At 39.1% G+C, this 27649-nt stretch overlaps 3 protein-coding genes across 3 annotated transcripts; 2 read left to right on the top strand and 1 right to left on the bottom strand.

Moving 5' to 3' along the window:
- The first annotated feature begins 476 nt into the window (after positions 1-476).
- Positions 477-3401, top strand: c1galt1c1 (C1GALT1-specific chaperone 1). Its single transcript, XM_026145797.2, has 2 exons — positions 477-611; positions 1772-3401. The coding sequence occupies exon 2, from the start codon at positions 1783-1785 to the stop codon at positions 2734-2736; it is 954 nt and encodes a 317-aa protein (XP_026001582.1). The 5' UTR covers positions 477-611; positions 1772-1782; the 3' UTR covers positions 2737-3401.
- Positions 3402-5176: 1775 nt separating this feature from the next.
- On the bottom strand, positions 5177-8571 carry mcts1 (MCTS1 re-initiation and release factor). Its single transcript, XM_026145810.2, has 6 exons — positions 8327-8571; positions 6732-6884; positions 6142-6239; positions 5903-6036; positions 5737-5804; positions 5177-5647 (listed from the first exon to the last, which is right to left on the bottom strand). Exons 1-6 carry the CDS (start codon positions 8335-8337, stop codon positions 5566-5568), a joined length of 546 nt encoding a protein of 181 aa, XP_026001595.1. The 5' UTR covers positions 8338-8571; the 3' UTR covers positions 5177-5565.
- Positions 8572-10315: 1744 nt separating this feature from the next.
- Positions 10316-27538, top strand: cul4b (cullin 4B). Its single transcript, XM_026145824.2, has 20 exons — positions 10316-11384; positions 14865-14980; positions 15070-15173; positions 15259-15328; positions 16709-16782; positions 16872-17034; positions 17248-17337; positions 18124-18206; positions 18290-18357; positions 21136-21254; positions 21345-21537; positions 21651-21755; positions 21839-21949; positions 22061-22146; positions 23061-23168; positions 23257-23370; positions 23462-23567; positions 23659-23831; positions 23912-24064; positions 26404-27538. The coding sequence occupies exons 1-20, from the start codon at positions 10925-10927 to the stop codon at positions 26497-26499; spliced, it is 2592 nt and encodes an 863-aa protein (XP_026001609.2). The 5' UTR covers positions 10316-10924; the 3' UTR covers positions 26500-27538.
- The last annotated feature ends 111 nt before the right edge of the window (positions 27539-27649 follow it).

Consider the following 27649-nt stretch of genomic DNA (forward strand, 5'->3'; position numbering starts at 1 on the left):
TCATATGTCTTCATTTTCCTTAATACTGTCTTTGTGTTCTGCTGATTAAAACACTTTTGAAGCTTCTTAAAGAAACACCATGTCGCTGTAGTTGCATGCCTCCTCTCTCTATTGAATTTTCTTAGCATTGTAGACTAAGTTTGCAGAGACTGCCTCGTGCTACAAGCATGCAGCTCTTTAGACCCAGTAAATAAATACTAAAATAACCCCCACTTTTTATACTGTATGTCATTGTCATCAGCTTCCTTTTTTGTGCTATTCTCAACATCAGTCATTGGTATTGATACTGTCAGTATTTAATCTGCCCACGTCTGCTACTGGGTTTTGAAATTAAGTGCAAAATTGCCGCCATGTGGGTTGCCGTAATACACCCTTATATGGGTTATAAGCCACCAAAGAAGAAGACGAGTGTGACACGCGTAGTGAACAACGAGTAGGTGGCAGTGTCACGCAGCTGTAGCGTCTAGTCTGCTTTATTGAGGTCGTAGAAGAAGAACAGTTGGCTCTACTGCTGGGTGACGTTTGTAGTCATTCCAAACAGGACAGCTGGCTGAATAAAGACTGGACAAACAGGAGAACAACAGGAAGCACGACAGTAGTAACGCTTCTAGGTACAGTAAATTCCTTCTGCTTGTTGTCCTGGTGGTGCTAGAAAGACCCCCGAGTGAGCCTCGTAGTGTAAGACTGAGAAGGCAGGGAGCTAACAGCTAACAGTTGGTTCCCAGTGCTGTTATAAAGTTATCGACGTTGAATCAGCGATTTAGAATGATTTTGCGCAGTTTGACAACAACACTGCTAGCCTGTTGGGTGTTTGTCGTTTGTCTCGAAGTATTTCTAAACAAATATGATGTTTGTTTTTTTTAAATCATTTTTATTATTAATTTATAAATAACCTAATGTAAAGCTGAGAGTCTCTATGTAGTGAAGACACGTCAAACTAGAAGTGCAAGCTGATTGCGTCAAACAATGTGTTTGACAAGCCTTGATAGAGTTGTTTAGGTCTTTCCTCCATACGATGGGATATTGCACATGAGATAAAGTGGCAGGAGTGAGCAACAGTACACAATTTTGAGGCAGAGATATGATTGAATGGCCAGGAACCACTCCCATTCCTTTGAATAACCTGTAACGTTATACCATACTGCGTGTATTCAAACAGACACAAAGAGGAGAAGAACAAAACTGTCGATTTAATTCAATAGGATAGTCATAAAGGTTGAGTCCGAAGTGATCCCTATGTGGCATTTCTTTACAGTTATGAGTATATTTTCAGATTTATACTCATTTAGATAGGTTTGCTTTCCCCACAATTTGTGCCACATTCAGTATGGTTTTTCTACAAGCACCAAAAAGGCATCAGAAGTTTTATTATTATCCAGATGAAGCTCAATTTAATAAAATGAAAGCTGTTCAGCTCACTTGTTTTGTCTGCTGAACAATTAAAAACCTAGTTAGCATCACAGATGACTAAGATAGATATAATATTTATCCCAAAAGTGGAGAAATCCTCATTACTACAGCTAAAAATTAAACACAATCTACAGCCTATTTCCTGGTTCAAATGGGTCTTTGGCAGTGACTACTCAAACAAGCACAATTAATATTTAAAGCAGTAGGTTTGTGCATTTGATTTTTTTTAAAGAGTCTGCTTTATGCTTTAAACCTTCCTTTAAAAAAATGGTTAAAAACATTTGTATAACAGCCCTTAGGTTTCAGGATAATATTTAAACGCTTGTCTTTGCCCTAGTAATGAATTTTCTTACTCCTCCAGTGTCTGCCATCATGTTGTCTGATGGGTGCTCATTCATGAAGGGGATGCTATTGGGAGGCGTCTTCTGCTTGGTGCTGTCGTTCCTGGGCAGCTTTAATTTCAGCTCTGAGTCGTCGACAGAAGATCATCATCATCACCATATTTATGCTCCCTCTAAAGACGAGCTGAAACGCCTCTCTGACAGTCGAGTGGAGGAGTTGAAGAATCAAGTGCGGGTCTACTGCATCATCATGGTACAGCCCAAGACTCTTGTGTACTGGGCCACCGTTTTGGACACTTGGAGCAAACACTGTGACAATGCTGTGTTTTACACCTCAGAGGGCTCCAAGGCACTTGAAGCGGTAGACCTGAATGAAAAAGATGACTGGGCAAGGTTGCGCAAAGCTCTCATACATGCGTATGAGAATGCTGGGGACCTGCGCTGGTTCTTTGTGGCCCAACCCACCACGTTCGCCATCATTGAGAATCTGAAATATCTCATTCTCGCAAAGGATCCCAATGAACCTTTCTACCTGGGAAATGCTGTCAAGTCAGGAGAGCTCGAGTATGTGGAGTATAGCAGCGGGATTGTACTAAGCTATGAAGCTCTGAAAAGGCTGATGACCATGTTCAAAGATGAAGGCCAATGTCCTGAAAGAACCCACACACTGTGGAAGATGGGTGAAGACAAGCAGCTGGCCTTGTGCCTGAAATATGCCGGTGTGTTTGCGGAAAATGGCGAAGATAGACATGGCAAGGGCCTGTTCAACAAGCAGAATGTGGTCAACATGATAAAACAGAGCATGCAGGACAATCCCACTGATGTAGTGGAGGGCTGTTGCCCTGACATGGCGGTCACTTACGGCGGGATGTCCCCAAATCAGATGCACGTTATGATGTTTGGAGTTTACAGACTTCGTCCTTACGGGCACGACTTTCACGATTGGTTAACGTTTTATCCCCCTAAAGATTCGGACAACGATTAGAGCTTCAGTTCTTCAAGCTTTACGTGGTATTTTAACTGTGGTGCTTCTGTGACGGCACACGTAACTTTGGGGAGATGTTTTTCTAAAGCTGTTTATAAAACTGGATCCTGGGTAGGATTAACCTTTTTCTGTAAATTTGTACCTTTTGCACTTGGCACAATCAGCAGCCCATTCCTTTACTGTGTGATTGAATAGAAGTTTCATCCTTTGAAGGCAACCAAGACAGGTAACATATCAAAAATGTGTTCTCTCCATAGCTTAGTTACCATTGTATGGTTATGTATGTCTTCTTTTTGGTCTTAAAGGTATGAAGTAATGAGAGTTTAATTATTTAACTCTTTACAAGTGAACCTCTTCTTTTTTTCTTTTTTTTTTTAAGAATCATCTTTCTGATTTGAAGAATGTATTGGAGCACCAATAATCAGTATTGAATCAATTATTGTGCAGTCCAGCCATAAGTTTACTACACTTTTTTTTCTTCTTCTTTTTTGGCAATGTTATACTTGGTTATCTCAACATATGAAGACATTGTAAATAAACAAATTAAAGGCTATCTTAGTGTTAAAACACATTTCTTTTAAAATCACATGGGAGTCAAGGTGAATGGATAAGGTGACTTTTGTATAATAAAAGCAAAATAAAAAATAATTATTAGAGAAACTTAATTTGATTTGTTGTGTTGTATGGGCCAGCAAAGATTTGTGGGAATGGGAATCAACACACTCAGGCCCCTGACAGTCCTGATTGCTCCTGACCTCAGTGCCTGCAACCACACTTTGTGGGCCCCCCGGGACAACAGATCCATGTTATTTCTTCTGGGTTTTATCTTGCTACGCCTCACAAATCCTGGCAGGTCTGGCTAAACTGGCAATTTCTTTTATTGCTCTTACTCTGGTTTTCTCTTAGTTTGCTCTGGGAAAGCTTACCAGGGTTTATCTCTCCTGACAACACAAACTCCTGGATCACAGGGACATGCAAACTCCTTGGTGACCTGAATGCAAGCAACCAAAGTGAGTTTACTTTGTAGGGTTGCTGCGCTCAGCATTGGGGATATGAGGAGCTCAGAGTAGAGGTGCTGCTCCCTCATGTCAAAAGCAGTCATTTGTGGTGATATGGGCATCTGATCCGAATGTTTCCTTTTTAGTTTTCCAGGTACGCTCTACTGGAGATAGATGGAAAAACCTGTTGGAGCAACTGGAAAGCGTTGGTAGTTAGATGGCAGCACTGGATGGATTGAAATAGAGCATATGTTAAATTAAAGAACTTTATATTTTTTTAAACTTTTTTTTTTATTAATTCTTTTAAAGGGGCACTTATTGCAGGGCTGTAAACAGTATCAGTTCTAAGTGGATATTTGAATGTTATTTGATCTGTCATGTAGATATGGCAAGGTTCATGCAATAAAGAGAGGCAGAATAACAGGTCTAACGTCTGCGCACACTGACACGCCTTTGCTCTATATGTAAATATGTTCACATCCTGTACCCTGAGGTGACAAACTGCATCACTAAATGCTGCTTTATGAAAAGGTGAGTTTCTCCAAAGATTTCTGAATTGGTTACTAAGAAATTGTGGTCTGATCTTTATCAGAGTCGCAGTAATAGAAAATAAAGATGATAGAAATAACACATAATTCGTTCCAGTTTCTCTTTCTTTATTGCGATGCTGTAATGGTTAACACGAAAGTGATGCTGGTTCAGTTCCAGTAAATCAAATAAGTGTAAATACCCTTTAAGGGTGTGTTGCAAAACATGCCAAATCAAACACAACGTTTGATTTGGCATGTTTTGCATGTTGTGGTGACTACTTGCCACAAGGAAGCAACTGAAAATAGCTCATTTCAATATTTTTTTAAGCAGATTTGTTATTTAAAATGCTCTCCGTGCAGGCTGGGAAAGGTAAGAATCTCTGAGCTAATCGCTTCTCCCAATGCTACTCGGAGTCAGGCATTACAGTTAAGGAGATATAGGATTTGTGCCCTGTAGTGGTGCCAATCCATAAAAATAAAGACCGCACTCACGAAGTCTGGTTTATGTGGACCTGTCTTCAATCACAACTGTTTTTCTAGAGAAGTTGGAAAAATCCGTCTTTGTGTTAATGGAAGACCAAAGAGGAAGACCTCATACCAGCTTTGAAGCACGGTGGAGGGAGCATCATGGTATGAGGCTTCCTGGTTATTTCAGGGTCTGCATGCTTAAAACGACAATGTTTATGCATGTGGCAACACTCCACTATCTGATGCTCAGGGGCTCGGGTAATATAATAAAACATACAGAAGTAAACAGTACAGCTAAAGAGGAAGTACCCACAGCACTGGGCGGCAGTAGGAAGGAAATGTACTTTGACCAGTTGGGGGATGAGAAAAATTTTGTGGAGCTTCAAGTTATTAATTTCAACGTTCTTTTCCAGCCCCGTTTAATAAAGACAGGAAGAGTCCAACTGTTTGTGCATTTTTAATCAGATTGTATTTGTCCGTAATTACGGCTTTAGATGAAGAGCAGACTGTGTTTTCATGAGAAATCAAATCAAGAAACCTTTATTAATCACAAAGCATTCACACAAACGTTTTCTTGCAACTGCACATCAGAGCATGTTGACATGTTCAAGTTTTGTTTAAGTGGTTCATTTTACAATTTGTTTTCCCGCAATACAAAATGCCAACTGAGATACACTTTAAAGCAAGCTCTTTCTTTTATTTTTGCATGACAGTGACGGTTGATTCAAAGCCTCCAGTAGATTACACAGCTAAGTCTCTAGGTGTAAACAGTTGACTGGCAGCTCATGCTTCGCTATCAGGAGCTCCGTACATCTTCCAAATGGCTGGCGTTATCATTTATACGTCTTCATGTGCCACAGTCCGTCGTTCAGATAGTGGACGTTTTCAATCCCGATTCCCTTGTTGACTTTTTCTCTGTTTGCAAAACAAAAGGGCGGGTTGAGCACATTTAAGGAAAAAGAAGCAGCAGCAACTAGTGAGGGATTTACTCAGTAAAGTCTTACATGTTCTCTGTAGACATCTTCATCACGCCAACACAAAGTGCATGTTGTTTCCCCTCTGCCATGATTGCCTGAATTCACTTATTAAAGACAAACCAATGGGGGAGTTCACATGAAATAGAATAAATGCTTAAACCTAGAAGACAGAGCATCATGTCTGAAAGGATACGACAACTGTGTCAGCCTTAGCTGGGTAGAGTTTAGCGCCTGGCGATGTCAACCCAGGGCACATGATGTTGGCTCCACTCAAGACAAATTTAATGGCCCCTTTGTCTACTTGCTGGTGTGGAAGAATAAAAGGATCTACAAGAAGGAAAAACAACAACAACAAAAAAAACAGAAAGGTCATCAGAAGGCGGAAATTAAAATACAGCGAGCAATAAGCCGGCATTAGAAGGTCTCACATACATTTATGCAACAGTCTGAGGGTTGGGTAGAAAGGTCCTTCTCTCTGTCTGAAGAAAAGCAGCTCTCCATTCACTGTCAGGATTTCAATGTGTTCATGGCTGCAATAAATAAAGAAACAAATGTAGGGATGAATCTACAAACTCAGTTTGGATTCGGAAGGTTGTGTGAAAGTAAATACAAACTGAATGCAATGATTTGGAAATCTTATTGTTCACCACAGAGAAAAGAAAACATCAAATGTTTGAATTGACGTAGCAAGATATTCCAAAAAAAAGTTGAGACAGGGCGATGTTTACCATGTGTGGCATCCTCTCTTGTCTTAACAAGTCTCTAAACGTCTGAGAACTGCTGGACTTTTGGAAGAGGAATGCTGTCCCGTTCTTGTCTGATACAGAATTCTACCTCCTCAACAGTTTGGGGTTTTCTATATTCCATTGTGAATAAAATATGGGTTTATGAGATTTCCAAATTACTGCATTCTGTTTTATTCCGATTTTACAAGGTATCCCAACTTTTTCACAGTTGGGTTTGTGTTCTAGAAAAAATACACCACATATAAAAATAACAGATATTAAAATGAGCAATCATACCATCTCACTATCTTCACAGGGTCCTTTTTCGGCATTATCTGATTGAGCCATGCCTCGATGTCAGGGAACTGTTCCAACAGCTGATTTTTGATACCTTTGATCACTGATGTCTTCAGCTGGATACAGTTGGACACATTTTCCTTTTCATCAAATCTGAAAGGAGAAAAGGTAACATGTTTAACACTAGAAAAAAAAAACACTGAAACTGAGCCTTAAGTTAAAGTATTTAGTCAATGTGCTGTAGCAAACATCAGGAACGTATGCAAGCATTAAGAATTTGATTTATACCTTTTAAACATGGTTTTAGAAAACAACCAATATCTCTCAACCCATGTTACACATTATTATAGATATACATCGTGTTGAATAAAATATTTGCTGTCAACACAACAGCTGTTTTGTGATCTTTGATCTGGCAAAGATTTCACACTGAATGCCCTTCCTGACACAACCCACATTTATCCAGGTTTGGAATGGCCCCTTTGAGTGTGCTGGCTTTTGGTCCCCATAGCTGGGAGTTCTCTAAAACTAAGTGGATCAGTTTAAGTCCCTGGAGTCAATCACCATAAACTAAAGACGGTACACAAGAGAACTGAAGAAGAGGCAGGAGTGGGGGGAAATTGGGGTAGTGGGAGATTGAAAGTTTTACACTTTTACTACGTTCACTGCCGCTATCTTGGATTGTAAACTTGAGGTTATGATGTATGGTATGCCTGGCATACTTTAGACATGTGCAGAGGAAGAACAGTAGATATATTGGTCAGAGTATGCTGAATATAGAGCTGGCAGGTAGAAAGAAAACAGCAAGACCACATAGGAGGTTCATAGATTTATACTATAAGACATGCAAAGGATTGGTGTGACACAGGAGGACGTGCCGTTTCAATCCCTAAAAGAGAGCAACTGAAAAAAAGTTGGCAACAAATGTTCTCATATGCTGATTACACCCCAGCCCTGAACTTTTCCATGCATTCCTCACAGGAGGTATGTTTCAAACTCCAAATGCATCTATAAACAGTAAACCTATTATCCCCCAGTACACAGTCAGCATGAGAAGAGAGCAGATAAAAGTGATTAAGGAGGCGTCCTGCTTGGCCTGTTTACTTCAACGACTTACACCTGATTTTATCATATAACGTAATTGTACCTCGATCTGTCCATCAATCCATCTCCCTCGTCGCCAATATGTGTAAGCTCAAATAAAAAAATTCGACTTAAATCTGCTTAAAGTTATTAACATAATGGTCATGGATATTTTCAAAACACTTCTAGTTTCAGTGTTTGAAATGTCACTTTTCATGTTCTTTCAGTACACAGCGACAAGTAGGACCTGTAAGTAATTCATTTAGCTCAGTCATAAGAGGCAAACTACATGCGTCTGCATATTTTCAGACATCACACAGCACCCTTAAACAATCTTTATTTTCTGTTAGTCCGCCGCAGCCTAAATTTTATATCGGCAACAAAATATATCATATATTATCATAAGTCGAGCCTGCTTGTCTTATTAGCTGAGCCCACTTAAAAAATTCGAGGATGCTAATCAGTGAGCTAGCTGTTGCTAACTACAACACTTAAAATAACCAATAACGTACTTTTTAAACATCGTCGTTGGTCGTCGTTACAGCGTTCCTCGAGTGGGTGAAATTATGTCACGGTGTCTGCTTTAGACTACGTTCAGGGAAATAAGATAAAAGTCACAAGAACATCTATCAAGTAAAGCTAATGCAACCCCACGCCTGCTCAGCAGTGGAGGGCCAGCGGTGCGTGGATTGCGCCACTTTGCAACAGTTTTCACGTCACACGGCAAGTCAGGTCAAAAGGCGCGTCATCCTGTTACCTAGGTAATATTCGTAACACAACCGTTTCTCTTATCACGACAAAGTCCCGATATATATATATATGTGTGTATATATAGGTGTTGTTAAAACTATACACATACTCAGTTTTTAAAATGTTTTTAAAATGTTTATAATATATATATATATATATATATATATATATATATATATATATATATATATATATATATATATATATATATATATTATAAACATATATATATATATATATATATATTATAAACATATATATATATATTATAAACATATATATATATATATATATATATATATATATTATAAACATATATATATATATATATATATATATATATATATATATATATATTATAAACATATATATATATATTATAAACATATATATATATATATATATATATATATATATATATATATATATATATATATATATATATATATATATATATATATATATATATATATATATGGTGGTCTCTCCATTGTAGAGATTTGGGCATTCCTCGCTACACTGTACAGCATACACTACATTGTTAAGTTTGTGTTTAGGAAGTTTGTCTTTGGGATGAACCAGTTTCTGTCTGAGTGTGTTGCTGGGTCTGAAGTAAGCTGGGATGTCGTGCTTGGAGAAGACTCTCCCGAGTTTCTCTGATACACCGGCTACAAAGGGGATGACAATGTTGTTGCGTTTGTCTTTCTTATCCTGCCTAGCTGGTGTCTGATCTTCTTTTCTGTGAAATACCTGTTGCTAAAATGAAAGAAAAGCCAGTCACCTACCACATATTGTAGCATATTATAATCATTTAATAAAGCAATGTTTGTTGTTTGAATTTTAAGATGGCGATGGTATTATATTGAAAGTCTTTCATGAATTGTAATTTTCCCTCATTAAGAAATAGTTGTATGATAAATGGTGTGTTCTTCATAATTTCATCTTGAATAATAAAATATTGTATCACAGATGTTTATCTGAACATCCAGAGTTTCTGCGCGGTAAAATCTATAATCAATATCGATTTTGAATACAGTCAAGTCTTTCTTAGTAAATTCTATTGGAAAAGTATTGCTGGTGCAATGGTTACTTAGCCAAAGGTTACTGGTTCAAATCCCATGATCATCTCAACTTTAAAAAAAAAAAAAAAAAAAATTAGTTTATATATACTTCACTCTGGTTACTTTAACATTCGCACCACAGTGCAAAAAGAACATTGTAGTTAAAATATTTAACTTTGTTAATATAAGGGGGACAGAAAATCAGGGAAGACAGTAAAAAAGAAACCCAAAACCAAAATGAATGAATTGGAAATTTGTACATTTATAGATATAAAATCCTGCCAGAAATATTGTGAGATATATTACAAAGTAAGCTTTTCAAGCCAAAGTTAAAGCTGCAAGTAATACAATCCAAGATAAATATACAAATCCCGTGCCAAAACTCATGGGTACTTTCCCAGAAAAGATTGACTGCACTCAGTGTGGGAATTACAGAAGGTGCCGTTTGAACTGACGTCATTTCTAAATAAAGAAAAAAATATCGGATAACAAAGAAGCAGAAGTTTGAAACGTATCTGTCCTTGTTTTTGTTGTTGTTGATTTGTTTGGTTTTTTAAATTGAAATTAACTTTATTACAAGTAGTTGACCATTCAAAACATATAGGGCAAACAAACCAAGAAAATTAGTTGTCATGGGTCAAAACAAAAAAATAATAATAAAAAAGGTTGACTCGGTACAAAACCTTTTCATTCATCGATTGCATTATTTATTTATTTATTATTTATTTGTTTGCGTGACACTTACGTCAAACGTCGAGCCTGGGCGCCATCTTGTGGCCGAAACGGTCACAGCGCTTGGGTTGGTTTAGAAAAAAAGAAACACGCTTGTGCAAAAACTACTTTTGTACAAAGTACTTCCGGTGGGGTCACGGACTAGCTTTTCTGAGCGGATTTTTCCCGTGTTCGCCGACGGCTGTTTTCCTCCCATGTGAGCGTGTTCTCGTAGTTTCTGCGTTTCTCCTGTAAATATTTTTCATTAACAGCCGCTTTCCTCAAACCGCTCACTCTCTGCACGACTTTACGACGCGCTTAGACAAGCGAGGCAAAAGAGGAAGCAATAGCCAACCATCTTTCGTCTCCTGCCAGCAATAACAAGACAGCGACGAGGCTAGGTTCAAGTGGAGCTTCTGTAGTTTGTGATTTATTGTCTGTTTTATACAGGATAGAGGACTTTGGTTTAACCTCTCCGCGTTAAGGCAGATAAAAGCTCTCGGACGCTGAGCTTTTCCCCCCTCCCGGCGACCCTGGAAGTTTCCGATCAGAAGACTGGCTGTTAAGAATTAGTATTCCCGTTTTTTCATGTTTCCAACAGGTTTATCTTCCCCTAATCCCCCACCACCGCCAACCCAGGAGGCTAGACCCGCGGCTACTGATGTCAAAACCGACAGCGGTAACATCACATCTACGAAAAAGAGGAAAATAAACGGCTCGGAGAGGGAAGACACTAGTGACACGATCTCCTCTTCGCCTCCAAAGACCCTGAATTCCTCCTCCTCCTCCTCTTCCTCTCCCACTCCGCTGCACATTCAGAAGAAGTTGAGGTTTGAGGATTCAGTGGATTTCATTGGACTCGATGTGAAAATGGCTGAGGAGGCTGCTGCTGCTGCTGCTTCGTGCTCCAATAACAAAAGCAAAGCCATGTTCCTGCCCGGCGGCGTGGGGCACCACGCAAACGGACTGACGAAAACTGCAGGATCCACCACCTTCTCCAACAGTAAACCCGGTGCTGCCAAGAAACTAGTCATCAAGAACTTCAGAGGTAGACACTGGTGGATGATGGGGTCCAAGCTCCTAAAAAGAAAAAAAAAACACACCTTAAACTTACAAATCCCTGCTATATCACAATGATATGGTCCCAGCTGGCCGACACATTTAACAGAGACTAGAGCTCATTTTAAACAGCTATCTATGAGTTTAATGCTTAAAAATTGTACCATAACATAGGACAAAGATATCACGGGCTTGGCAAACTTGGGAAAAATGTGTATTTCCTTGATTAGTAATCTTGGTAACTATAAATAAGTTAATAAGTCCCTTTGATTTTGCTAAATCAAACCACCTGTACGGATAGTTTAAACCTATAAATGGGTTTCACTTGCCCCTATCCAAAATCAGGAGCTAAAGTTAAAGCTGCCAGATCTTTAAATATGCCAGATTTCTGGTAAACATTGCTGCGAGCTGACAGCAGCCATCCTCTCTTTCCAACAGCAGTACCTGCAGCATGGAGGGGCGAGTCTAAAGAGAGGGAAAGCATGTACTCCACTAAAATAATTAAATTGGCTTCTCTTTGTGGGGCAGTAATCGTCTGATCTGTTGGCCTGTTAAGTTGAACACTGGAGGACATTATCACTTGTTTAAGTAGAGGCCCATTTCCACTTACATACCAAAAAAAGAGGACTTAGGTATGTGGACATCCCACCAAACGACAGTTATTAATGACTGTAGGTGTACCATGTTCTTTAACTGTTTTTTGAAAGTTTCATTTGCCTGAGCATAAAATACGTTTGTTTATAAAGTGGCCAGGGGAAAAAAGTAATAGTAAACATTGACAGACTATTATTGCAGGGTTCAATGCCATCGATGGGCTGTAAAACAAACTATGTTAGGCCAGCCTCAAGTCCATCTGGGCCACTGGTGGCGTTTCTATTAATGGATTCAAGTAAAGTATTAGATCTGAAATAAAACAGTCCACTTAAAGGCTGTACGGCCTTCTGGTATTTTGATATATTTACCATTAGGTTGAAGGTGTTGCTTTTCATCACAGAGCAGTTGTTTGCAGTGGAGTGCCGTCTGTTCAACATGAGTGAAATAACAGCACTGACTTCTCACAGTCGTTGTTTTGAAATCCAAGAACATAAATCTTTTTTGTATTTTGTTTCCCAGAAGCTTCGGGTCTGATTATTCTTTAAAGACATCAGGAGCCAAGCAGTTTTTGTCCTCGGGCCATATTTTCCCTATGCGTGCAGTACCGTCATGTATGATAGGGGTCTTCGTTAAAATATCGATTAGTCTTTCATCAAACCGCTTGTGTGGGTAGCTTGAACTAAAAGTGAACATTAAATTGACCTTAGGAGTTATTATCTCGAAATCTTGACTTACTGGCTGAAACTAAGTTGAGAATTTTAAAGAACCCAATTCAAAATTTTGAAATGATAACCTGGAAGTGTGGCTTATTGATCCCTAACATAGCAATGTTTTTTAGACACAGAGACAAGCTTACTATACTTGTCTGTACTTAGGTGTATTCGATTATATCGGATTACACTTAGTCAAAACTAGGTGTAAATACATTCAAAATTTCTGTGTAATTGACTAATTCAAGACTTTGTCCTTAAAAAAAAAAAAACCCTATATATATATATATATATATATATATATATATAGAGAGAGAGAGAGAGAGAGAGAGAGAGAGAGAGAGAGAGAGAGAGAGAGAGAGAGATATATATATATAAATTTAAATATATAAAAACAGACTAAAACAAACACTGAAAATGAACTAAAACTAAACGTTCTCAAATAATAATAATGGCATACAGTCAAGCAAAGTGGCTCTGGAAACTAAGCGAGCTTAAACAAAAATTTAAAATGAAAATTCAAGATGGAATAAAAAGTAATAATAAATTAATAAGAAGAATACAACACTGTAATAGCTCTGGTTGTCACCCCTTGATGATCTTTTCTAAGCCAGGAAAAACCCTGAAATCTGGGCTGCAGCACACATAGCAGAGTATCAGTTAATTGTATTTTATTATTGCAGTCTTCAGGCTCAGCCCACACTGGATTACAAGACACCAGTAAGTAACCAGTGTTAGAGTAGCATCCTACCTTACACGTGTTAAACAAATAATTCAAGCTGTAGAAACAAAGGCAGCAAGTTTTAACCAAGACAAATATCAAATAAATAAATATTGTTCTTTTTTATTTTATTCAGTTTTTTATTACAGACAGTGATGCTGAGGCAACTAAGTTATCAGATACATTGCTGGAAAGTTTTTTAAAAAACTACCCATTTTGTATGAAATATATTTGTATATATATTAGTAAAGATGTTTACTCTGTAAACACTGCGTCAGCCCTATAAACTGTAAACTGCGTTATTGATTGCTCACCCCAACCCATTTTTCTTCCATGAGAACAAAGAAATCTTCACTTTAAAGATACCTGATCTGGAGTCTTTAGGTTTGACATTTTGTTGGTGCAAATGTGTGTCACAGACCCGATGATACAATATTTGGCCGAGTGTCAGTAAACTGAGAAAAACTGAGGTGCAGTTTTTTTTAATACACTAAAATTCATATTGTGGTTTCAGCTTGTATGGTACAGTTGTTATAGATGGCCAACAATGAGTAAATGAAGACTGGGACCGGGTGTAGTATGTGGGGAAAAAACAGATTAATACTGTGATAAGTACTTAAACCATCTTTGACTTTAAGGTGACCAGACAAAAACACAAGAACAGCAAATCAAACCACAGAGTTAAAAAAAAATTTAAGAAGTTTAAACTGTGAGAATCTTGCACAAACATTTAAAAAAGCATATTTTTTTAAAGTGCTCTCATGGGATGTCTTATATATTTATAAGACAGAAATGAGAGAATCAAGAGAAAAATTTAAAAGGAGTATTGCAGTGTGGTCTCAGCAAATGTGAAAAAGTCTGTTAGCGTTTGTGAACATGAACTGTAACATTTATTTCAATTAGAGGTACTCCTCATTTTAGCAACATGTACGTTACAAAGTGGGGTTCGTATCACCGTGGCAACCTCGGTATTTTGCCCCAAAACTAAACCAGATTGTTTTCATAATGATAACGTCCTTTAAATGTATATTAAAAATAATCCGTAAAAATCTGTCATGTGTGCAACTTGAGCTGAGCAGAGTGAATCATTTTCCAAAACAAGAGTGGGAAAATGGTAATTTTGCGTGAGAGACCACATGCAGACGGACATAGAAACAAGAGAGGGACATCTGTGTTGAGGAACCCAAATTTGGTTGTGACTTATTTCACAAATGAGTTTATCTTTCTTGGTTGGTAAATGCATTTTTCTCTCACCAATGAAAATTCTGGAATTTAAGTAATTCTAGTTAACTGGGAATTTACCAAAAATAAGTTACAGTCAGTCTAAAAAGTTATCACAGACGTATTCACTTGCATTTAGACAGACTGATTATGCCTTCTCATAATCAGTCCTCTAAGTATGAGTGAGACTGGTAACACAGTTCTGTTTTTGTTTTTCTCACAGAAAAGCCCAAATTGCCCGAGAACTACACGCAGGAGACCTGGCAGAAGCTGAAGGAGGCGGTGGAGGCCATACAGAACAGCACGTCAATCAAATACAATCTAGAGGAGCTCTACCAGGTATCCAGACAGACCCGCTGAATTCCCCCATCTGCAAACAGCAACTGTGCCGTTATCATTATTCCGACAGCTCTGTTTTCTCCCCTCAGGCTGTGGAAAACCTCTGCTTCCATAAGATCTCTGCCAAGTTGTACAAACAGCTGAGGGCCGTGTGTGAAGACCACATCAAGGCACAAATTGATCAGTTCAGAGAATATCCTTTCACGGTCTCGCTCGCTGAATCGCATAGAGAAGATGTTGTTATTTTGTGTCCACTGTTGCCTTAACTTTGTTCTCACGGATGCCCTGGACAGCGTGCTTTTCCTGAAGAAAATTGACAAGTGCTGGCAAGATCACTGTAGACAAATGGTATGTTTTATACTGTTAAAAACTGTTAAACATAGCAATTTTTTAAAACTGATTTATAATAGAGTTGGTCGGGGGGCTTGTAAATGAAATATTACAAACAGAGACAAACTATTCTGGCTCTTACATTCCAAGTAGTGCAACTCAAATGCATCTGTCATTAGTCACCCCCCACCCCGGCCCTGTAAATGGACTGTTTTGCAAATATCACTATCTTGGGTTTTGTATGAGGTTAGTTGTGCAATGTCTGCAAGCAGCCAGTCCAGCAGAGTGAGGAACGCTAGAGGAGATGGAAATTTGGGACATTACTATAGAATATCTCAAGTCTGCTACCTACGCTAGTGTTTAAAGTTGAATCGCTACAGGGCATCCAGCTTGCTGGCGCAGTAACGGTTTCTTAATCACACACTTAATAAAGAAGCTGTTTAAGTGAAAGTGATCAGGTATCGAAGGAAGTGGGTGTGGTTCTGAAAACTAGCATAACAAGCATATGAAACTTCAATAATAGTAGGCAATTTACATACAGCAGTATGGAGCAGATGCATCTGTGCTAACTAGAGTATTTGACAGCGAAGAGAGAGAAACAAATGTAATGTTAAAAATTAGAATTTTCCTATAATGCCACCACACAACAGACCATCCAGCCCATAATGATAGTTTAGACATTTCGGGTAGTCAGCAGCAGTTAACCCATGTGTTCTCCATAAATTTACTATTTGCAGGTTATCAAATCCTTCCACTAACACTAATACCACAATACATTACTCTTACTGCCTCTGCAGCGCTCTTACTACTCTAAACAGTAAGAAGGATTGCACAGACCCACTTTTTAGTTTTACTGGCCCAAGGTTGTAATACCGTATTTTATTGCTCGAAGGATTTTATATTGATTGAAATTCAATCAGTGAGTTATTAACTGAACAACATATACATTTATTTGAGTATTTATCCTGAGCCAAGTTATGTTTGTCTCATATGTGTGTCTTAAACTTGCTGCCTATGAGTTATCAATTTGATTTGCTGTTCTCTGGTTCAGAATGAGCCTCTGGGGACAGACTATGCGCAACATTAGTCTGCTTGCAGCTAAGGCAATGAGTATAGAAATATGTGCACAACCTGATTTCTGACTGATTTCTTCACATCCTAAACAACACATGGATATTCAGGGAATTAAAATTCCCCCAAACTGAAAGAGCTAACGATCTGTTCTCCGTCTTAAAGTGATTTCTGTTCCATTTCTTAACTTTTTAACCACCAACAATGAAGCTGCAACATCTGAGAAATCTCAGCAGGCTTTGTAGGACCTTTAAACTTCATATGTAAGATTGGAGGAGGTCATCTGAACATTGAAAGCGTGATTAATTGTGTATCTTTGTTCCACAGATCATGATTAGGAGTATATTCCTGTTTTTGGATCGCACCTACGTTTTACAGAATTCCATGCTGCCATCGATTTGGTGAGTGATCAGCCATGTTGTGGTTTTAGCTTCGTACTCGGGCTGATTTCTGTTTTATTGTATGGTGAACGGGTTGTTGTGGTCTTCAGGGACATGGGTCTGGAGCTGTTCCGGTTCTACATCATCAGCGATCTGAAGGTTCAGAGCAAAACCATCGACGGGATTCTGCTGCTCATTGAGAGGGAGCGAAACGGAGAGGCGATAGACCGCAGTCTGCTGAGGAGCCTGCTGAGCATGCTCTCTGACCTTCAGGTAATAGGGCAACTCTTCAAATAATAACCCAGATATTAAGTAGTGACGGTCTAAATGTGTTTTTGAAGATTGTTTGGATTTCCTCCGTTTATTTGAACCACAACAAAAGTGTGTTGTTTGCATGGCTCACCTGCACACAGGTGTGATAAAGTGTCTGTTTCCTGTTGTCAGATATTTTTAATGAAACCTGTGTTCTGTCGGCCTCCTTGGCAGATTTATCAAGAGTCCTTTGAGCAACGCTTTCTGGAGGAAACTAATCGACTGTACGCTGCAGAGGGACAGAGGCTGATGCAGGAGAGAGAGGTGATTTATATAACCTCATACTCGGAACACATTCTTTTTATTTTGTCGTCTGTTATCCACGATTCATTGATCAGCTGACTAAACCAATTCTTAAAGTCATTAGTTTAGTAACCCATGAAAAATCCTTGGCAGCTGTTCTTAGAATTCTTGTTAATTACTTCTAACAGAACATCCAACCATTCCCTGGGTTTGTCTTGTCAGATGTGAGGATTTGAAGCTTTTTTGTCACATTTGGTTCTTCTAAGGAATAAATAAGCAACTAATGCCTCAGAAAGGATTCAATATTTTTTGATGTTGTTAGAAATTTTACAAAAAGCCAACCATTTAACCACATGTGGAAATTCATTATAGAAGAGGAGGAACACAGATGTAGCCACTGAACTAAGCATTAGTAAAGCAGAAAGCAGGTCTGGCACCGTAAACGTGTTTTGAGTGAAGCTTTTAGCTCAGCAAAAAAAACATTTGCCTGGTTGAAGCAGAAAGTATATAAAACGTTCACTTTGCAACTGGAAGCTTAGTTTATGTGGATTTTTGGTTGTTGTTTTTTTTATACAAAAGGTGAAGCGCAGAGACTTTGTTTTGCAAACGCTCAATTCTTATAGTTTAATTTGAAGAAACTGTAGGGAAAATAAAACTACAAACCTCTCTGTGAAGACTGCCAAATTATCCTCTATGCAAGAAAAACAACTTTTTATGATGTTATGTAATCTTTCGATGGGTAGTTTTCATCTGCATTACAGAATAAGCATTAAAAGCTGTGGTGTGAATGTAAATGTGTTTTTTTAGGTACCAGAATATCTCCATCATGTTAACAAGCGCTTGGAGGAGGAGGCTGACAGAGTAATCACGTACCTGGACCAGAGCACACAGTGAGTGTCGGACTGAAGCGTTCACTTAGCAAATAAACGGTGACAGAGATCGATGCGTAACCTGAGCTTTTTCCTCCTCTCAGAAAACCGCTCATCCTTGCTGTGGAGAAGCAGCTGCTTGGTGAACATCTCACAGCAACTCTGCAAAAAGGTAAACACTTAATATAAGCGGTCACTATATAATAATAAATTATTGTAAAACAAATGAGGGTTTAGCTTATTAAATGTACCTTTTTGTCATTGTTACAGCATATTTTAAATTATGGCAATTTTTTAACAAGATTTTCTCTTCAGTGTGTCTGATTTAAGACATTTTTAGTTTCATATAATGTTGCATTAGTCTTTTTGTTTTTATGTTGTTTATATGAGTAGTAGTTCTCAAACTTGGACCAGTTCTAGGTCCTAAAAGGCTGTTGGGATATAAAGACAGCCTTTTAGCTCACAATATTTGTCAAATTTAAATAAATTACATAGGTAATTTCCATTGTGAAGAATTTGAATTAAAGTCAATGAACAACAAGGTTTACAAAAAAGCAGGCAAATCTTAAGTCCTCATTAAGGCAGATATCTAGTGGCCTGTAACTTTTATAAATGCAAAAACCAGAGTTTTTTGTTTAAGTCTCTTTGTCTTTCACCGCTTTGTATAGAAAGAGACCTATTGTAACTGTGTGCAGTGATTGTGATGCCATGGCTTCGATATGGTAGCTTCAAAAATGGGTACCAGGGGTCCGTTCTTCGTACCTCGCTTACTACATCCAAGATCAAATCATCGCGCTAACTTTGAGCTCGCTATTCCGGTTCTCCGAACACACCTGTTGTTGACGATTAGTACAACTGGATGAAGTAATGTGAGATCACTGGGTGGCTTAACAGGGGCTATGCATCGATAGTAGAAACATTGATCGGCAACCCTTTGATTGGTCGGCGAAAATGTCGAAGGAGCGCGCTCGGTATTTTTCGGCAGCAGAGCAAGAACTCTTGAGTGAGGGATTTCAGGAGTTTCAGAGTTTAATTAAAACGCAAGGGAACACTGCAAAGGCTGCAAAAGCAAGGAGAGAGGGCTGGCAGGAAGTTGCTGACAAATTAAACTCGTAAGTATAATAATAATAATAATAATGGATTGGATTTATATAGCGCTTTTCAAGGCACCCAAAGCGCTTTACAATACCACTATTCAGTCACTCTCACATTCACACACTGGTGGAGGCAACTACGGTTGTAGCCACAGCTGCCCTGGGGCAGACTGACAGAAGCCAGGCTGCCATATCGCGCCATCGGCCCCTCTGGCCAACACCAGTAGGCGGTAGGGTAGATTTATCATATTTTATTACATTATATCATATTATATTATATTACATTATATCCTCTTTCACATTAGAGCCACAACAGGACCCACTAGAACATGGGAACAAGTAAAAGTGAAATAAGAATATTCTACAGAATGGTAATATTTATCACTTATATTGCTTTTAGTCTCTTGGAAAGAGACCCTGAAATAATCTGTTTGTTTGTTCATAACAACAACCAAGAAAAGGGCAGAGCAGAAGAAGACAGGTGGTGGTCCTGCACCCCCTCGTCAACAAGTTGGTTAAGTAAATAATACCCTCACGGGAAAATCGATATCTCTCAATGAGCACACTGTCGCGCTGAGCTAAAGGATCCTGTCTGTCCCGCAATATACGCTGAATTCTGAAAACTCTCATTATCAATCTTGCACCTTCCGCAATGGGTGGCTCGCGTATACGGACAGGACATGGCTGCGACAGACTTCCCAAATCCACCTTCGCTTTTATAGCCGTGGTCTCTCATCTTGATTACATGAAGTAATTTACTATTATTACTCTAAAATATGAATTACATCTGAAATAATCAAATACATGAAATAGAATGATTAATAGTACATTTCCCTTTTTTTAGGAAATGACCTGTATGTATCTGTATGGAATCAATACAAGAATCAAGTACTGCATTATCTTTAGTTACATTGATATCTTTAGTGGTAAAATATCGCTGTTGCTTTCGTATAAATGAAGCGGACATACCTGAGTGGCCGCGATCTAATCCTGTTTACATAAAGTAAGCCTGCTCCCGAGCAGGTTTACGCTTACGGATCTGTTGCTATGACAGCAAGTCCCGGATGAGCTTCAGAGAACCGAACGATCCAAGATCACGCGAAATCGTCAACAATCAAATCCAGCTAACTTACTTAGCGAGGTACGAAGAACGGACCCCAGGTCTATGACCACTCTGACCAATCAGTCAGTGTCTTCAAAACAACATTCGTGCATCTAGATGGCAACAGGACTATCACTATGCAATTGAACAGAGTCAAGTTAGCAATTGCATGCAATCTGCTTGTGATAATACAGAGATGAACTGTGATAAGTTAAGAGGGAAAAAATCAAATCTGCTGTCGTCTACATACAAAGAAAATCGTATTCACTACTTACATTCAGAGTTTAGCCAGAACATCATGAATTTAAAATAAAAATTCCTTAACAAATAGTTCTCTAGTTACTTCAGGATGGCAGTTTAAATGCAGAATGACATCGGTGCCGAGTAACTTTGATGCGGAATTCTGGGAATATAACCAGAATGCAACCAGTTAAGTCGAGTCCTCTATTGCAAATAGATGGACCTCAAGCGATTTTCACTCATCTGCGCAGACTGACTGATACTGATTGCAACATGTTTGCAATCTGCATGAAAAATTAGACTGCAGTTATTTGTAAACCTTTGGCAATCAGTCTGAGAGTGATTCCAATGAATCCAGTCGGTGGGAATGAAATTAAAGTCAACCTGCTGTCCTAGTTTTTTTACTCTTAGTGAAGCATAAGTGACTGTTCTGGAAGTACCTGATATGTGACTGTCTTGTCTGAACCTCATACTGAGTCTTGATTGACCTCTAGCTGTTATTTGAAACTTGCAGGTCTGACCAACCTGCTGGATGAGAACAGAATTCAGGATCTGTCTCTCCTCTATCAGCTCTTCAGTCGAGTGCGTGGTGGCGTTAGCGTGCTCCTGCAGCACTGGATAGAATACATAAAGGTATGGCAGCTTTTAAATGAAAGACTGAAGAGAAGACAGAATCAATTCACTGTTTTAATTGTTTTTAATGTCTTGAAAATACAAATTCAGGCTTTTGGAAGCACGATCGTAATCAATCCGGAAAAAGACAAAACCATGGTGCAGGAGTTGCTGGACTTTAAAGATAAAGTGGATCTAATCATCGACGTGTGTTTCATGAAGAATGAGAAATTTGTTAATGCCATGAAGGAAGCTTTTGAAACATTCATCAACAAACGGCCAAATAAACCTGCAGAGCTCATAGGTCTGTAACTAAGCATGTTCCCCATTCATAACTGCCACACAGTGAAGAGAAAAATAATAACAATCAACAACAATAATTCTGCCAACATGATAATAATCAACATTTCTCTATAGCAAAACATGTGGATTCAAAGCTGAGGGCAGGAAACAAAGAGGCCACGGATGAAGAGCTGGAGAAGATGCTGGATAAGATCATGATTATCTTTAGATTCATCTATGGTAATGTTTACTGTAACAGTTGTGTAAGTACAGTACTTTGTCCTTTGTGCGGCCTTTATTGTGAGACTTTGATGTCCTTGCAGGAAAAGATGTTTTCGAGGCGTTTTACAAAAAGGACCTGGCTAAGAGGTTGCTGGTTGGAAAAAGTGCTTCTGTTGATGCTGAAAAATCAATGCTGTCAAAGCTTAAACACGGTCAGTTTTCATAGCTTAGTGCCATTTCTTAGCACGTGTGCACACAGGCGCTACATGATGGAATCCTGACAGTGACTGATTGAACTTTGACTCACAACGTTTGTTTTTCAGAATGTGGAGCAGCGTTCACCAGCAAGTTGGAGGGGATGTTCAAGGACATGGAGCTTTCTAAGGACATCATGGTGCAGTTCAAACAGGTAACACTTTGCCTACATAAATAGGCAAAAATGACATTTTGGAAAAGGTTTTGTTCACACATATTGAAGCATTACATGGTGAAAAAAGACAAATCTTTTCATTGAAGTTTTATCAAAAAGAAAAAAATTGCCGACAATGCAACCAAAGTGTTAGCCTACCTTTGCTTTCCCTGAGGGCTTGAAATATAGACATTGTAAGATGTAATTCAACTGTCAGCATAACATAAAACCTGGGGCACATTCAGTCTGAGAATAGTGTCTGGTTTGCACCAGTTCTCCAGTTAAACAACGTGTTTCATGGAAGAGGTGTGAGACAGTAGGCAGCTGGCTTAATGTACGTTTTGTTTTGTGGGTGCGTCAGAAAGACAACCACCAACTACAGTCAGCCAGGACGGATGTGCATATAAACTCTGACGTATTAAAATGCAGACAACAAACTTTCCCTGCTATTGATGCAGAATTAATACATAAGGCGCACTGAATCATTTTTTTGAGGGGAAAAAACTGTATGTATAAAGATGAATAAAAACTGAAAGTATTAACATTAAAGTATTGCAAAGTATCTGACATGTATAAAGGAAACAGAGCGGGAGGATGATAAACACAAATAGAGCCATTTATAATAGAAGTATCTCTGTAATACCTGGTTACTAAAATAGCTCTGTAAACGAGGGTTTGGTGAAATTAGTTTCCAGTGTTGTAAAATTCAGTTTCTTCATATAATTACAGTCTGGTTTGATTTTCTGTCTTCAGACTTGTGTAATTACAATAAAACTGAAAGGGTGGACCCTCACCAACACTGCCTGTTTTCAGTCTAAAATCCTGCTAATGGATTCAGTTTCCTGCTAGTTTCAGTTTACTAAGATTAAAACTTCTTTGTGGGTAGATAAACTCATGTCTTTGTATTTCTGTAGTATATGCAGTGCCAAAACATTCCCGGCAATATCGAGCTGACAGTGAATATCCTCACTATGGGCTACTGGCCAACGTACGTCCCTATGGAAGTGCACCTGCCACCTGAGGTTAGTCCTGAGCAAATACTGAGGGTTGATTTTGTACTTTTCAATATAACGAGCGTCGCTTTGTAACACCTCTCTTATCTTTGTCCAGATGGTGCGACTGCAGGAGATCTTCAAGACTTTCTACCTGGGCAAACACAGTGGCAGGAAGCTGCAGTGGCAGTCGACGTTAGGCCACTGTGTCTTAAAAGCTGAATTTAAAGAGGTTTGAACTCTTTTCTAAGAATGACCTTGTGTGTTTTGCTCACTCAGTGAGCCAAGTTTAATGCTAATCGTCTTGATGTTTCTTGCAAAAGGGCAAGAAGGAGCTGCAGGTGTCACTTTTCCAAACCCTTGTCTTACTGATGTTTAATGAGGGAGAGGAGTTCACCCTGGAAGAGATCAAAGTGGCAACAGGAATAGGTTTGTATTAACACATTAAAGCACTTTTTCATGAAGAAATGGCATCCTCTATTTTTTTCCCAGCCACACTGATCTTTGGGCCTTTCCACAGAGGACAGTGAGCTACGGCGGACTCTTCAGTCACTTGCATGTGGTAAAGCACGTGTCCTCACCAAAATCCCAAAAAGCAAAGATGTAGAAGATGGGGACAAGTTTTCCTGCAATGACGACTTCAAACACAAGCTGTTCAGGATCAAAATAAACCAGATCCAGATGAAAGAAACAGTATGTTTGCTCTCACCGTATTTTTCTAAATTATCTTTCAAGGATCGGAAAATTATTTTTAACTCGCCTCTTTTACTCAGGTGGAGGAGCAAGCCAGCACCACAGAAAGAGTCTTTCAGGATCGTCAGTACCAGATCGATGCTGCCATTGTGCGGATCATGAAGATGAGGAAGACTCTGACCCATAATCTTTTGATGTCTGAAGTGTACAGTCAGCTGAAGTTCCCCGTCAAGGTGATAATCACAAATGATTTTCTGTTTTGTTTTTTTTTCTTTTTACCACTCGGTCGTAAAAGCTGATGGGGAATGCCATCACCAGGTGCGGACACCAAAGTTTGTGAATGTGATAACTCGAGTATGAGTCAGCGTAGGGCCTTAAAATTGACACCATAAGTGTATCTACGAGCTTGACCTCAGGTCAAGTTTTCTGAAAATCTCGTGAATGCAATAACTTGAGAACGTAGGATTTTAAAATTGATACCATAGGTGTAACTACTACAAGTCTCAGATGAATTTGAATCTCAGTGACCTCGAACTGAAGGTCTAGTTTTCTGAAAATCTTGTAAATGCAATAACTTGAAAATAAGCCAATTTTAAGTTGATAGGTGTGTCCACTAGGAGGCTGAAATAGCACTGGTAGTTGCCAGTATTTTTAACATACAGAAGGACTACACTGGGTTTAATGCATGATCTAGTAGTAGAAATAATGAGAAGTGAATGTAGCTTTTGAAACCTTCCAAGCTGTGGGGCTTCCTACATGTGAATATTGTATTGGGTATTCACTACTTTCACTTACCATTTCAGTCCCTCTCCTTTTTCGTCTACTTTCAGTCCTCCAGTAAAGGAAGTTTCTTTCATTTGCTGGACAGACCCCCGCTCTTCCACAGTCGACAATTTCAGCTAAACTAGATCTAACCAAAAAAAAAAACCCACTAGGACTTGGCCAGACAGCAGTGACGCTTCGATGTGACAGATTGCTGATTCGGTTTAAAAGTTTGCTTGGACATGATAGGGGGTGACTTCAGTGTTTACCACAAAGAGGAAGGAGTGGGGAAAAATAGTCAGAGATCAAGAAGCCAAAATGAGAAGCCGAGATAGTGGCTGCATTGAAAGTTTCACTTCACGGCAAAGAAGTTCTCTGTATTTTAACACGTTTGCTCTTCACGTACAGGATAAAAGATGCAGTCATGTGAAAAAGTTTTCAGGGGACTCTCTCCATTCCTATAAAGATGCACTTTTTCACATGATTGTCAGGTCACCCATTGGTTTTGAGTTTTGCATTTAAAAGCTTTAACTTTGGTGTTTTTTGTCCACTGTAGTGTTCATTTTATTCTTTTTTTTTTCATAAGAACTATAAGCTGCAACCATATGCAGTACCAGTGTGCCGCACAGACACAAATAGTTCTACATGAGAATTTTTTTGTTTGTTTGTTTATCTACAAGGCTGTAAATCTGTTTTTAATGCTGAAAAGTTGGGCATTTTAAGATGTGACTCTATAGGAATTGGCTTGCTTTGGGTGCCAGCCTCAGGTGACCACTAGAGGAACAGTACAGTCTGGAATTTCCATGGTTGTTTTTTTTTGTTTTTGTTTTTTTAAAGAAGCAGCTACGCCACAAACAAGAGTGTCAAGAGACCAGTTGTCTCACATGTTTTTGATCCTGCTAAAACATGGGGTGGCTGTAGCTCAGGCGGCAGAGCAGGTCAGCCACTAATCAGAAGGTCGGTGGTTCGATCCCAGGCTGCCTCCTAGCTGCATGCCAAATATCCTTGGGCAAGATACTAACCCCATGTTTGCCTACTGGTGGTGGTCAGAGGGCCCGGTGGCGCCAGTGTCCGGCAGCCTCGCCTCTGTCAGTGCGCCCCCTACAATGTAGCTTGCCAGTGTGTGAGTGTGTGAATGGGTGAATGACTGAATGTAGCTTTGGGGTCCTTAGGGACTGAGTAAAGCGCTATAGATAATGGTCTCCATAGCTCTGTGTAGGAACAATGTTAGACGCTGCTGTTACGCTGTGTTGACCAAATTTAGAATATGACTCTTAGGGGATCGGGGTTTTAAACTTTGGCAGTGTTTAATATCAGCATCCTCCAGTGCAGGGGTCCCCAATCCCAGTCCACATGAGCCGGTGTCCCTGCAGGTTTTAGATCTCACCCTGGGTCGACACACCTGGATCACATGATCACATGAAATTACCAGGCCTCTGGAGAACTTCAAGACATGTTGAGAAGGTAATTTCTCCATTTAAATCAGCTGTGATGGATCAAGGACACATCTAAAACCTGCAGGGACACCGGCCCTCGTGGACTGGGATTGGGGACCCCTGCTCCAGTGTAACAGCGTGTATCAAATAGGGGGGAAACTAACAAAAAAAACTATAACCTTTATGCAGGTCTAGAGGAAAAGGAGAAGGTGTTTTAATTTACTTTTTATTTTATGATAAATTTTGGGAAGACTAACATGAATCTGCCTTTTCACTTCTGTTTTTTTTCTATATCACACCTCAAAATATAGCTTGAAATGCTGGCATGTTTTTCATGTTTTAACTCGTGCCTCCTGTCTGTCCTCTCCTCTCAGCCTGCTGACTTGAAAAAGAGGATAGAGTCTCTTATTGACAGGGACTACATGGAGCGTGACAAGGAGAACTCCAACCAGTACAACTATGTGGCTTAGATGAAAGAAAGGTGGATGCAGGTGGTCCAGTCAGGATGAAAGCCGTTCTGAGTGCTCGGTCTCTTAAATCGTCTGCTCCAGTGGATGTTATCCATTATCATCTTCAACCCAGCGACCGACAACTGAATGGCTATAGCTCCACAGGGTTTTTCGTCAGGGGTCTTGTGATCCTGTGGACTGCATGCCTATTGAAAAGAGAATATTGTCCATATTTGTCAGTGCCTCTGAGAGAGCTGGGACAAAGAAGACACACAGATATTGTTCAGTTTGCTCTTTTTTTTTTTTTAAATGGAGAGGAAAAGTATTTATTTTCAAACTTAGATTCTTCTTTGTCCTTGGTTTGCATCAATATGCTCTTTGTTATCAAGTCACTATTTTTTTTCTTCCTTTTTGTTCATCCAGTATCCCAGGCAAATGCTAACACACCTAACAATGCTCTAAATGTACCACATGTTTGAGAGAGAAAAAAGGATAAAAATTAAACTGATGCTTGTTTCTTTTGTCAGTGTCAAAAGTGGGACTAACATTTAAAGTAGGGAACTGGAAATTTTGGGAATTTCTGTGGCAAATGTGTGATCCTGCATCAGCAAAGTTTTACAGTTTCAAGGCCATGTAGCCCAGTGATATAGCGATGTTTGTAATCACACAAAATGTGCCAAAAATGGAGCACTTCTTGTTGTTATAGGCTATAATGAAGCTGCTAAGGCAGCCCACTTGTATAAGTAAACACATTTAAGTTTCTCTTTTGCTTTTTCTTTGAAGGTCATTTTTGTACATGCACCACAAAGCATTTTAAATAATCTGACATGGCAGTCCACTTTGTGTTAGGTTTTTGATGACCCTTAGTAAAAGCACAATACGATGAGAGTCCACATTCAATGTCATTACTACACACTTTTTTTCTTAAGTCTCCCTATCAGGCTTACTGAAAAGTGGATGGAAAACGCCTCAACATATGAGGCAGACAATGATTGATCAGATATGCCGTTGTTTGTATGAGTCTGTTAGATTTCTTCAGATTAAAATAACTGTTTCAGTGGGTTATGTCATGTTTAATCACTGGTTTTCAAACACGTGTAATTATATTTAGGGTGACCAGATCCCAACTATTTCAGCGTATGACTATGTGAGGCTGGGTACTAAAGCTGGA

This window comes from Astatotilapia calliptera, chromosome 2, assembly GCF_964374335.1.
Source record: "Astatotilapia calliptera chromosome 2, fAstCal68.1, whole genome shotgun sequence".
Classification (NCBI taxonomy): Eukaryota; Metazoa; Chordata; class Actinopteri; order Cichliformes; family Cichlidae; genus Astatotilapia; species Astatotilapia calliptera.